We start from the raw sequence: 13,915 nt of genomic DNA, 5'->3' as shown, positions 1-13,915 counted from the left end.
TAAAAGGATATACATTAAGCTGGAATGAAAATAGACCGTATTACTTGCTCTAGCACTTTTTATTAACGATTTGCCATGGATTATGTTATTATCAATTCTGTCAATATAAGTTTTATTTTTGAATCCATATGTATAACATGAGATGTCTTTTATCGATGTGTTTACGTACGAGTTACAATGATAATTTTTTTCCTTCTCTCAACGCCATTATTAACGTAACAATATTATAATTCTCTTATAATCACATATGTTTTGCAGTATGCACTTCTTAAAATTTAATGGTATTTCACGCACCGTCGTATAAACGTGTGTACGTATAATATTCATCCTACATATTGTACCTATACGTGTATGACTGTTTTTATGTAGTAACTTAATATTTTCAAACGATTGAAAACGCCATTAATCGTATTAAGCGATGCAACAAGAAAAAATAATAATTCTACTTCTTTTTCTCTTCATATACCCAATTTTGCATTTGTCGAAAACATCTTAATATTATAGATACAACGTCCTTCTTCGCGGAAAAAACGATATTAATTGATATATACTTAATCTATCAACTTTTATCATATTATGTAATATGTAAGTATTGAGATGTAATCTCGTAGTAACGATTCGTATACATATACATATACATATACCTATACCTGTGTATCTGTATGTATATGTGTACATTTTGAGCCAATTTACTCGCTTATGTTAAATGTAGCGGCAACAGCCTTAGGGACAACATCGCACAGAAGAAGAGTTAATTACGATTCACTTAACGATCATACTTTCCACCTTGGTAAATTGATAAAATTTTTTTATTAATCGGAGTAGCGAAGTCTTCAACAATTTCTGTGCCCCTACGTCACCACTGATATAAACTTATTATATTTACATTTGATATTTGAAACAGAAATATTACTACCTCAAAATAAAATATTCACATGTAAGCGGTAATCAAACGTTGGTAAAAAATCATTAACCAAACACGATTTGAGATGTTATTCGTGATTACTTTTTTTCACCCAAAATGAAACAAAGAATGAAAAAGTAAAGAAAATTAAGGAAATTAATTTTTCCCCAAAGTGTTGGCAATGTAATGATAATATACGATACATCAGTATCATATTACAGAGATGATGTATCATGACTTTTGCATGTTGGTTAATAATTATATCATGGGTGCAACACATATAAAATACCCGCTATATGTGTATGTATGTATAATACGTTGAAAATTGCAGATAAAATATTTTACATACATACGGTCCACGTACATATTTAACAATAATAAATTAGCGTTAAACGGTCTATAATTGGTATGAATCGTGTACAACAGAACGATGCAATATTTTTCTCTCGCAGTAGACGATTCAAAAATACATATACATATAAGAATAATACTCGAAAAATAATATACAACACTAAATTGAGTTTCGGTAGTTGACGTTACGTTACGCTCGTTTTGTAGTGGATATAATTCGACTGCGAGGCCAGTTTCAAAATAAATAGAAGAGAATTTTTCTATCATTGACAAAATAGGCCGTTGATATATCTTTCTTATTACGTATATACTATTCGACACCGTCACTCAGGGTTGATTTCGACGTACCTATCATTATTGATCTTTGATCAATTTTGGAAACTTGCGAAGGGTTCGATTAGTTGCGAGCACAAAAAAGAAATGTTTTTGTATAAAGGATAAAACGTCGATATGACCCCGCAGTCGCGCGTGCTATAATGAATAAATGACACGACACGAGCTGCATGGCTTGCCAGAGAAATCTCGCTCAACTTTTCGTATAATACTATATACAAGCTGCGAAATTAATTTGGCAAAAGGCTCGAGTACAAAGCCTTTCTGTGAGGAAATGGGCGTTCAGCTTAGAAAATCGATCCTTGGTCTCTTAAAGCCACTATCACTTATACATACCTTCCATAATTCACCCCAAGACTTGCGATATTTAAGCTGAAGGCCCACGCAGTGCTTACTTGCTTTCATATAAGGGTGGAAAGGTGGATATAGTCTACTTGCCCAAGAAAATTGAGCTTTAGTATTGTTATAGTTAATTTTAAATGTAATGGACAGAAGTTCGAGTTTTTTTTTTATTTTTTTGTTTTTGTTTTTTTTTTTTTTTTGCTTTTCTATTATAACAAACGCTTGTCAGTAACGCTGGCTCAATCATCAGTTAATATAACGCGACACATATGGAAAGATGTGCGCAATTAATTTTCCCATCTGTTTAAAAAAAGCTTCATAATTGTAAAAGCTTGTTCATATTTTTTCAGACAAGTAGTTTAGACGTGGAGACGATAGAATTATAGAAGAAATAGTTGGTGAAATAGTATATAATTGCATGTATAGTCTTGCAGTTTCATGCAGTGTAAAAGCATCTTCCATTTTCATTTTACTCAATTTCACGTTACACATTCACTGTACAACAACATAGAGAAAAGTAATTGTGAAATTCATATTCATACCTGGTACTTACCAAATGATGATAAAAATTTCTCAATAACAATGAAAATTAAAGTTACGGCGTGTGTTTCATTTCAACCTATTATCTCAAGTCAATTAATCCAGAACGAATTTTGGGTGTTTTGAATTGTTGGGTGAATCGAATTGTTTTTATAATAATCGTCATGGATTAATGATTAGGTCATAATGACCTGAATACTGTAAAACTACTGGCTCAAATAATGGTAGCACCATCAATTAAATGCTCAAAGGTGTTAGAGAACGTCATTTGAACCTATTGCATGCCGTTTATATGCATTGCAAAATGTATAGTAAAAATAACGAAGCCTTTTCTCGTTTCGTCGAAGAAAAACTGTTCAGTTCTAATGTAAAAAATTAGGATTTAGGTGAGCATTTGAAAACGCTACCCCGCAAAAATTAATATTACATGTGATGTACGTACACATGCAGACTGACGGAAGTCTGTAGATTATGCCAAACGTTATTCAACTTAAGAAACGTCTCAATTGTACACTTTCATTCGCTCACATATTATCATAACATATTGCCAATATCACTATCTATTATTTTTATACTTCTATCTACGTGTTTTCTACTGGCAAAAATATTTCCAAAAATTATATACAGTACCGTTGCCACTTTTAATAGTTTTGACATCCTTCAATTATTATTCTATTTATCGTTAAAAATATTCATACTCACTTGAGTATTATATTATTCCTATCTTGATTATTATCATTGTCAATATTTATTTAATATTCATTATTACTATTATCATTATTATTGATGCACATAATTGCGAAATCTGGAAATATTTTCGTCAATCGTGTATACCTATTGTAATATGTGGTCATGCTCATAACTCGCGCGTGTAGTTACGCCTATTAGTATGCAGCATTTCATCTACTTGTGCTACATGTCAATGCTCGTTATTCGAGTAAAACATACCTACACCTACGTAGATTGGATTAAATTATGTAAAATGTTGTCTGATCGGTCTTTTGTATGTGGCTTTTAACTACGAAACGATTCTTTTTTCAGAGTATTTTTCTCTAATTATCTTGTTTATACGCTTTAGTCAATTTTTGTCTTTGCCTTATTTCACACATATCAAAAGATATTCTATTTTCATTCTATTTCGAAAACTGACAGTAAGTTACTCAAGACCAATCGAGTATTTCATTCCACATTCTATTTTGCTACTCTAGTATCCTTATACAATTGTGTTAAAAATAATAGGATGCAAACCAAAATAAAAAGTCAATTCCGTACAGACACTACGTGTAATTTTACAATCATAGGCTGTCCATATGTATAGTCTGTAGATTGATGCTGTTTTTAGTAATCAAAGTCGAAATAGTTTTGTTGCTTTTTAGTAGAAGAGAAAATTATTACGTTAGCCTTGCAAACATCTTGCGAAATATCATGCTGCCCGGTTTTCTTGTTTATAGCAGAATGTGTGCCTCTGTGTAGTTATAAAATGAATATAAGACGAAAGAAGATAAACTAAGTTAAGGAATAACTAATTAAAAAATAAAAACTAACCCAAATAAGAATATAAAAATAAAAACAAAATCTACAAAGTCTATATAAAACTTGTGTAAAACCTTGACGAATACATCTTATGAAGGATAACTTGATCCATTATCGTTCCAGTTATTCATCGTTTCAATTGACGAACAAATTTTAATCCGCGGCACATTGTATGCCGGGAAACGATTTGCAACGTGGAACTTGAAAAATTGTAATAGAAAGATCCAAGTTCACTACGGCGCATTTCTGCTGATTATTACAATTACCGCATACATAGTAATATAGCATATCGAAGACTGATATGTCGAATTTGACTCTAAGACTAACATTTTTTTTTATAATAATAATTTGAGGAAAAATTCTCTACATCTACATTTAAGGATTTCGTCGTATAAGATATGATCACTGTATGGTTCCTCGTGTAACGAATAGCCCTCATTCCGCTCAGTTATCGAACAATAATATGATTCGTCAGATTTTATATTCGCACGAACGATGAATGTGGTATGGAGTGCAATTGGTAAAACGACGGCCAATGTGTAGTGAAGACCGTCGTATTATACATTGTTTCAATTCAAATCTAATCTCGTATTGCATTAAAAGCTTCGTGACGTTTCATTCCGCATTTCATCTCATCTCATCTCTTCAATTAACGTTCACATACCTATATTCTCTAAAATTTCAAGCAAGCCCTTGCATTGGTTCTACAATTTCACTACAGGGCTCCGCGTTTGCTTTACTACTGGGTGAAGTTTCATGTGGTATAATATAAATAACGAGTAAGTAAACAAGTAAGGAAGTAAGGAAGGAAGTAAGTAAGTAAATAAGTATATATGAGTGTCACTATAGGTATATGGTTCATCATCACAGCGACCTAATAAGCAAGCCTGGAGCTGATCTTAGGATGGACAGTGTAACAACAGGTACGAGGATTGCATGGAGAATGGGTGACGGGAGGGAGGAGATCCCGACTCGATTGCACATATCCTCCTCACAGAAGCACATGTGACCAGTGCCGGTACTTTCCATCATGCACACGTGGTCCACCATAAACAAGTTTATCTGTAGTTGCGACGTACAGGTTCTCCTCACGCTTTCGTAAGCTGAAAACACAAGTGTCAAATGTTTCACGTGAAATTTTTGAACTCCGCGTGACCGTTTCGTCTTGCGTTATACCGGGAGAGTTTTCTGTGAAACTCAACGGCCAACGCCTGCCGATAGGCAACCGAAGTCACATTCCAATCACGTGCCTGCTCGCAAGGAATACGGAATGTAACTTTGGTTGCCTAACTGCTGGCGTCGAACGGTGAGTTTCACAGAAAACTCTCCCGGTGTATCGATGTGCACGGCGCATTTATCGTCATTTATTGTTGGACACATTTTATTTCTCGTTCAAACAATTATATTACTGCTGTATAATGCTCACGTGACTTGGCATTGCGGACCATCTTGACGCAGCATCCGTTGCACGTCATTAGAGGTGGTTGATCACGGGGCAGGGCGGTGTAATTAAAGGGATCCTTGCACCTAAGATCCGTCCACGAATCGCACTGGTAGCAGTAGACGGACCTTGCTGTTGACGTAAGTTTGAGGCAAGGGTTTTAACACGTATCAATTTTCTATGTCTCTCCGAAGAGGGAATATTCATTTTACCACAAGTATTTTCATATTCCATGCAACTAGTTTTTTTCAATTCCAAGAAACCTTAAACCAATCGTTCAAAAAATTTCTACCAACGTCACCGAATCTGCATTCTTACGAATCTCCATAAGTGTGAAAATGGACATGGAAATATTATTCTAATTATAAAAATTTGCGCAGCTATGCAATTAACGATCACTTACTCTGACATTCTGCGTAACTGACGTTGATCGTAGCGAGTAAAATAGCGGCTGAAAAATGCGAATGGTAAACCCTTTGAGAAGCGTTGACCCGGTTGTTTCTTCTCGAGATGAAATTCTAAATTTAAATGAGAATTGCGACCTTAACGCGAAAAAAAAAGAAACTCACCAGCTATCAGATAATCAGACCCCATTCTGCACGCGATTAATTACTGCACTTATCGATTGGTGTACTCATTTCATTCATCATGGTCCTTTGCGTAATTCTAAGTCTTAAAATGGACTATCGCACCATTGTAACACCATGATTCATGGCACTTTCTTTACGACTTACGTATATGGTAATAATTTTTTTATATTTTTTTTTTTTTTTTGTATGCGATTCCGGTTTATAGTAATTGTATTGTTCCTCGAAATTATTAAATCTTTCAATTTGTGAACACGTTTCGTATTTTTTGCAGTGGATTATCGGAGCTATGCTTCCCACTCATTCATGCATCGGCGTTTTACCCTTCTTTGAGCACCTATATAAGGAAAATTGATGCGAAATGGCGGAAAAAATTTTGATTAACCTACAGAGTAATTTCGAATAGGACAAACTGCGTCAAACTGCAGAACGGAAACAGAGAATTCTAACTGGATTACAAAGTAAATACACTAATTCTTCTTTATATCATTATATGTACCAGCTACGACACTGTTTTTTTTTACTTTAAGACTATCTAGGCCACACCAAGTAATGCAATAATTCCAGAAAATGGTATTAGCGTAAATTAAGGCTTCCCTTGTTACGCAAAATCTTGTGATATGTATTACTCGTAAGCAGTGGAATAATTTACGAATATTTATTTCTTATCATTATTGAATCGGTCAGCGTGACTATTTTAGTCCGTCTTCAACCCGAATCTGAATTAATAAAATCCTTAGCAGTTCGCTATTTCCTCATTTTTTCATTTTTCCCTATTAAATCAATATTTAATTCAATAATTGAACAGTTTTTGACGCATTGATCCACTCATTGCTAGTCGTAATAATCTCTAGATATAACATTTATAAATTAAGTCAAAAATATTAAGTCAAAATATAATACAAGTTCAATCAATTTTATTCATTCAATCAACATATATTTAAATTAGCCAATTACAAAGCGCGACAACGCGATTGCAGTATTTCACATTATCGGTAAGTCTCTCAAGGAATTGATTGTCACTCTGTGAAGGTAAACTAGAAAAAAGAAAAACCGGTATCAAACCCATATTAGTTCTGAATCAAGTTAAATCGCGCAGGCCAATTATACGCGAAATTGTTATTCGCTGATTCGATAAAGTATTTTCACAATTAAAAAATTACAATCCCTGTATTAGGATAAAAAATAATTGCGCATGCTGAGATTCATTTTCTTCCAATTCCCACTGGGCTATTAAATATCAGGATTGGATATTGGTAATGAAATATTATTGAAAAATTATTGTCAATCGATGCGCTTGTGTATACGTATGTACGCAACGGAGATATTTGAGGCATGAATATACATATTTATTTTAAAATGAATGGCACGTCACCCACATATTTGATCGGTATTATGTTTATTATATTTATTATTATTATTGTTGTTATTGTTATTGCGCATTGTTATTATCGTTTGAAAAAACCGCACACCGCATCACGACTTATGAAAATCGAGGAACATAATGAATCACTTCGAAAAAGCAGGTAAACGCCGAAAGGCAGGCATATCAAGGTTTGAAAGTAGAACTTGCGATGGCGGATCAATATATTCTACTGCAGCGGCACCGCGGAGGAAAGCTCAGATACTCTGCGTTACAAAGAAAGCTTCGCGCAAGCGTAAAATGGCTACGGGGTCCTGCGTCAAGTTTGAATATCGCATTGCTGTATACGTTATACACGTAATCACAATGCACAACGTAAGCGCAGTGGTAAATTTATGGAAAAAATCAGCATGCTTTATACATTTCATCGTTATTTTTATTTATGCATAATTTTCAATTCATTTACATCAAGTACATATTTTTAACAAGTAACCAGTATGATTATTGCAACTTGCTTGCAAATAGACAAAATATTCTTCTGACGATTTGTCCGAAAAAAGGTGTTGAAACAATTGAAGATCATTTTAACGAAATCATCAGTCACGATCAGAATTGTTATCGGATTCTTAGCAGTGTTATAACATTAAATAAACTTGACGGAAAAATGGTCAATTTTTAACGTCGATAATGCTTGAAACATCCGTATAATCTGCGCTTTTCGAGCAATTGGACCTATACCTGCAAAATCAATCGATGGATCATTCAATTAATTACCATGTGTTATGAAACTTGGTATTGATTTTACAACAAGAATTTCCAAAACTGGACCACGATGATTTAGCCAGGTTAATAGCTGATCAATTATTTGTTGTAATCAGCATGGTAACAGAACAATGGATATTTCATAACTAGGCTCCGTATTACTTATTCCTATTTCATGCCATGAAATCAACAAAACAGAAGAACAATCTTTCACTTATAATGTAATTACTTACCGGTCAATCAAACGCTTTTCAATAACAATTTCCATCAGACTCGTATAAATCTTAAGCGAAATCTCCCCCACCTTAGATCGCAGCTTTACTTGGTTATAATGTTTCTATGTTTTACTATCGCCACAGCTTGCGTACACTGTTGTGCCACATAAAGGTACGGTGGTAGCCGGAATACTGGTTTAAAATTATATTTATACTTACATTTTTTACCTTTTTATCGTGATTTTTTTTTCCTTCACAATACCGAATTACCGTATGTATATAACTGTATATATATATATATATTACATATATACTAATGACATTTTTCTGTACAGGTGTAACTCTGAAAAAATGGCTCATTGGGTTCGCTATCTTCACTTGCAGCAAGCTGTGCTGATGCTCTTTATTTCAAACGAATGCTTGCTGATTGGAGTCAAGAGCGGCGCATTGAAATACGGTACGAGAAAATTAATAACAAAGAAAAACCATTTCTCTATAAGCGAGTGTAACTTCTTTAAAAAAAATCCCACGACACAATATCGTAACTTCTCCATGATTGGCAAAAGATTATTACACGCAATGTGATTTTAAAGATTTTCTCATAACTTTGCGGTCTTCCAATCTATGGTCCTTTTCATTAGTGGAATCCCGGATCAACTGGGAGAAACAGATTTCGGATCATGGGGATCGTATGCGTCAATTTTCACCGCTCGTCGAACCATCTCCGGACCGATCCTTGGCTCGCCAATACCTGGTACCATCGAAATCGCAAAGGCAGATGGAACCCCATACGCAAAACTCAGAAAAGACATCCAAGAAAACTCACGAACCTGAGTCCCGCTCTCTCGGTACACATTCTATCTTTGGCCGAATGTCACCGCATGACTTTGAACGGTATCGCTTAGATCAGTCACAGCGATCGCGTGCCATGACCCAGCGGCTGAGTTCTCTCAATAGAAACGAGCAGAACCATTTCGAACGACAAACTGACACCCCTAGTGAGCCTCCACCGGAAAAAATTGTTCCCCCGCTTTTCCCAGCATCTGTTCATCCCAAACCACCATTCTTCGTTCGCCGAATGCCAAGCGATGAATTCCGTGACGCCATCGACAGGAGACAATTGTTCGATCCCAATAATCCTGGAATTATCGGTAGGATGACAATATACATATACGGTGAAGATAGTGGCGTCCATGTCTACAATCCCTAGTATCACACATAGCGACTTATTTCTTACTCATTACTAGCAGAAAGTGAAGTCAAAGGAGATATTTAAAGCCAATGTAGTCGACCATATCCCAAAGTACTGCTCACTTTAAGCTTTCGCATCTTTGTTAACAATTTCACGTTAGTTGACTTTACTCAGACTTTAGATACTTAGTATCCGGATAAGTGTGAGACCATATGAATAGCATTCCACTTCCATGTGTAGAAACTATACCACACATAGTACACATATAACCACTTCTATTAAGAAAGAAAACATGTGATTAGATTCAATTTTTCCTACCGTTGTTCGTAGCGTTAACAGTGAGTAAATTATTCGTCTGCGTCTGCCACAAACGTTCGTGATCATTTTGAGATATTCGTTTCCAGACAACCCCGGAACCCGTCCACCACCGGAATCTCTGAAGGAATGGCTCAAGTATCCGTTGTCGGATGAGGAATATTATCAGCAAGTAGGCTTGATACCGGGTGGCATATTTCCGGCAGGTAAGTTGCAGCATCTGTATTGTGAAATATAAACTACGTGTCGTGGTGATCTTGTTCTATTCGGAAAATCGAAAAAAAAAAGTATAAACCAGCAAGCGGTATATGAAAGTACTTTAAGCTCATTTCCTCTGAGTAACTATTTTTTATTTCAGGCTCAAGTCGCTAGTACAATGGGCAAACCAGTATAAGAGCCACGGGAACCGGAAGTTATTAGTCTACGATTTGGGAGACGTATGGACTCTCATTATTTTTTCAAGTTCATCGTGCTAAGTATGAACGTATGAAACTGTTCAGATGATTAGGTTATGGTCGGTGTAATGGTGCTACACCGAATGATATAATGAGAAAGAATTTTGTGGCTGCAGCGTTATTCTTGAAAAAATATAAAATGAAAAAAACATAAGCGAAAAACGTTTTGTCGCGTTGTATCATTCCTGATTTTGCTTTAATCTGACGGCCAATAATTGCACACGATTAACATGGTATGGAGAATAATTAATACAGGAAAAACTTGTGTATCTTGAGTTACAAATTAAATAGAATTGCCGGTATGAACACTCAGTATCGAGGTGAATAATATTAAATTTGGAAATGATTTTAATTTGATAGGTATCTGCGAAATTTTAAAGTATACTATATGTGGTATATTTGTAATATAGAGAGAACTTTAGCCCCGTACCATTTACACTCGAAATTTTCAAACTGTTCCCGCTGGAATTTTGACCTGCCCCACCATCTACCTTCAATTGAGGGTTCAAACTTTGTATTCAAACAGATAGGCAAGATCAGTCGTGCGTCAGCTGCGAATTAGAGCAGTTCAAAGCGAGCTTGGGGTCAATCTGTCACCTGTGTGTAACTTATGGTGGTTTGAGTGAAAATTGGAGCAAATTTTTTTTCAACACTTCTACGTGGACTTTGTTTTCTTTCATTGTGAGTAACATTTTGTGCATAAAAATATTTTTTTTCACCGCAATAATCACTGCAAACGCATGTCTATCAGATGTCTTACTATCCCCGGAGTAAACAAATATTCGAAGCCTGGATCGATAATAATGGATACGAAGAGGCTTTGTACGAGGCATTTTCGGACGAAGAAGATCGTTTGCCTGACGACAATTCTTACTCTGCAGAAGGCGATGATGCCTTCGGCGAAGTCGAAGATCGGGGCTTCTTTATAAAGGTTAGAAATATGTTTCAGAATTTTTTCGGAAGAGCAATTCCCGAAACTCTCAAGGTACTACTTATTTTTTACCGTGTGGTACGTACGTTATTCGCAAGACGTGTATCATTTAAGCGCTAAAACAGGCGATCAGAACTATTCAGTGAATTATCCCACAAACGATTAGCGATTCAGCGATTCACGTGGAACGTACTATGCATAGATATGTATGTATATTTTGTTGGTATTTCTGTCCAGTCATTGTATAACTTTAGTGAAACGCAGCAGAAAACAGGTTCTTCGATGAGTCTACATACATGCAGTAATAATTAAAAATATTTACACACGTTAATAAACAAAGCACAATATTACAGCTCACGATTAGACGCTTGTATTTGCGTATGTTGGATATACAGGACGATAATTATGCAAATGGATGCATAGTTCCGTTTCTAATTTATCGATTCGTACAGTAAATTACGTTAACTAGTTGTTTAATTGTCCGCTGTAAGAAATTATTTGCAGCGCGAATGTCGACGATAATTAACTTTTACCCACTACATGATAAAAATATTACCAAAAATTGAATACCTCGAATATCCTGTTGATGAATTCTCGAAATTTTACTTCCCTCACGGTGACCACGATTCAATGAATCTGGCGCATGGCAAGAATAGATTTATTTATCTAATAAATGAACGGGTAGCAGACTGTAGAAATATTATTCGTAAGAATCCGTATGGATGATCTAAAAGTAGTATAATAATAACGATGGTAATTTATACGTCAGTGTAAATGTATCTGCTGTGCTGATCAAGTCAAATACACCTCCCACTCCTTCTTTATCTCTCAAGCTTTTTCAGCTATCGGGATATTATCGTAGGATATGCTCATTGATTGAGGTCAACGAGACTGTAGTAAATTTTAAATAAACACGAACATTAAGACAGCCGATAACACCTACGTAAAGATAAACTTGTGATCGGTTACAGTTACCAATGTAATTTCCACAGACGGTAGAAAATTAAATATTACCCGTTGCAACTGGCAAAAAAAAAAAAAACAAAACAACTTGATGACTGCTGCTCGGCGATATATACAATTTCGTTTAAATCTCTTGTATTCGTAATATACCTCGCAATTACTTATTTACTGAGCACACGGTTTATCAACTTGTTATCTTGCTGATTAGTTAAACGCTCAACGCTCAACACTTCACGGCTGATATGTATGTGAATTGTAATGAACTTACGATTAGGACGGCCGGAAAGAGTAAAATACTCGGCAAATGCGTCGTTTCAACTTTTGAACGGTATATGTGCCCACTTAGATTTCAATAAAATTCTCGCAGTTTATAAACCGGTTAAAATAATAAGGACACTATACTAACCTACTAACTTACATTTCTTTGAGTGAAAAAAAAATGTCCAAGTACAACGAGAGGCGATAATTGGTTTTAATGCGAATATCGTACTTGCTCAGGTCTGGTCTCCCAACATGTGAAAAAAAAAATAAAATAAATAAAACTACATGTGTGCATACGCAATGTACGTATGTGTGCACATGTGTGTTCTGCATAGGTATACAAATAACGGACTCGTGCACCGAAAGAACGACTTTCTACTTGCGAAGAGGTCGACGCGTCTATTAGATAAATATATACTTATATATCTTTATTATATATATATATAATTCTTCTTTTCGTTCGTCTGTTGTGATCGCGTAAATTCTGAACGACTTGACCGATTGAGGTCGTATTCATACGATACATTTGTATTGTCGAGTCGACGGGTCATGGCTATATAGATATGTTTATCGTTAACTCATTTTGCACATTGTTAACACATTATCGCGCACTTACCGGAAAGGGCAGGACAACGTCTGCCGGGCCAGCTAGTTATGTATAAATGTATGGAATAGAGCGTATTGATTCCTTGTTTGGATTTCTGGTCCCGATTTTTGTGAAAAATTTCAATTCACCGGAGAGTGGACGGAGAGAATAAAATTGTTTCCGGACTAGTAAAGCTGCATCAGCTTTAAAATCAATGCATGTTGATTGGTGTTTTTGCGTCGGGCACCGAGAGGGACGAATGATCGGGGCGGGGATGGAATACCGAATTTAAAACGTTTCGAAAGTGAGAAATTTCGAATTTTTTAGTGGCGGAACTTGAAGTAAAGAAATCAAACTTTGACGAAACGTCAAAGTTTAATTCGAATGTTCCGAAACCCGACGCTCAAAAAGTTCCGAAAGGAGAAACTTGTGAAAAGGCGTAACTTCGGTAAGTGAGAGTTCCGAAAGTGCGAAAATGACACAAGTTTGATATGAAACATTGAAATTTCGAATGATCGAAGATATTCAATACCGTGAATTTCCGGCTTGGTGAGATTCCGCCACTTTGATCTTGCTGTGCTTTGAATTTTCCATATTTTTACGTTCGAAATCCTGGTGAATCTGTTTTACGGTTTTTCTGATTTTTCACACCCTCTCGTCGAATAAACTACGGTGTGTGAGTATATTTTAACTCTCGGAACTTTACTTCACCGAAACTTTATTTTTCAGAATTCTCCTCCATCGAAACTTAATTAATTTGAGCCGTCGGGCTTCGGACCATTCGAAACGTAATTGATCTCTTCACTTAAACTTTCGCCACATAAATAATTCGGAATCAGGC

The 13,915-nt window shown here is 35.5% G+C and overlaps 2 protein-coding genes and 1 long non-coding RNA gene across 10 annotated transcripts; 1 reads left to right on the top strand and 2 right to left on the bottom strand.

Moving 5' to 3' along the window:
- Window positions 1-40: 40 nt before the first annotated feature.
- Window positions 41-7,634, bottom strand: LOC124174918 (protein quiver). 8 transcript variants are annotated; one of them, XM_046554562.1, is made up of 5 exons: window positions 6,531-7,634; window positions 6,014-6,368; window positions 5,848-5,895; window positions 5,430-5,576; window positions 41-5,106 (listed from the first exon to the last, which is right to left on the bottom strand). In XM_046554562.1, exons 2-5 carry the CDS (start codon window positions 6,036-6,038, stop codon window positions 4,868-4,870), a joined length of 459 nt encoding a protein of 152 aa, XP_046410518.1. In that variant the 5' UTR covers window positions 6,039-6,368; window positions 6,531-7,634; the 3' UTR covers window positions 41-4,867. The 8 variants fall into 8 exon arrangements, with proteins under 8 accessions (XP_046410518.1, XP_046410519.1, XP_046410520.1 ...); XM_046554563.1 differs by having other exon boundaries at window positions 6,556-7,634; XM_046554564.1 differs by having other exon boundaries at window positions 6,989-7,634.
- Window positions 7,635-8,712: 1,078 nt separating this feature from the next.
- Window positions 8,713-10,644, top strand: LOC124175888. The gene is made up of 4 exons (XM_046556503.1): window positions 8,713-8,828; window positions 9,013-9,522; window positions 9,968-10,084; window positions 10,237-10,644. Exons 1-4 carry the CDS (start codon window positions 8,723-8,725, stop codon window positions 10,248-10,250), a joined length of 747 nt encoding a protein of 248 aa, XP_046412459.1. The 5' UTR covers window positions 8,713-8,722; the 3' UTR covers window positions 10,251-10,644.
- Window positions 9,418-13,904, bottom strand: LOC124175893. Its single transcript, XR_006869265.1, has 2 exons — window positions 13,105-13,904; window positions 9,418-10,117 (listed from the first exon to the last, which is right to left on the bottom strand). It is a non-coding gene; the product is annotated as an uncharacterized LOC124175893 (long non-coding RNA).
- Window positions 13,905-13,915: the final 11 nt, after the last annotated feature.

Source organism: Neodiprion fabricii, chromosome 2 (genome assembly GCF_021155785.1).
Source record: "Neodiprion fabricii isolate iyNeoFabr1 chromosome 2, iyNeoFabr1.1, whole genome shotgun sequence".
NCBI lineage: Eukaryota > Metazoa > Arthropoda > Insecta > Hymenoptera > Diprionidae > Neodiprion > Neodiprion fabricii.
This window is presented reverse-complemented; position numbering and strand designations above follow the sequence as displayed.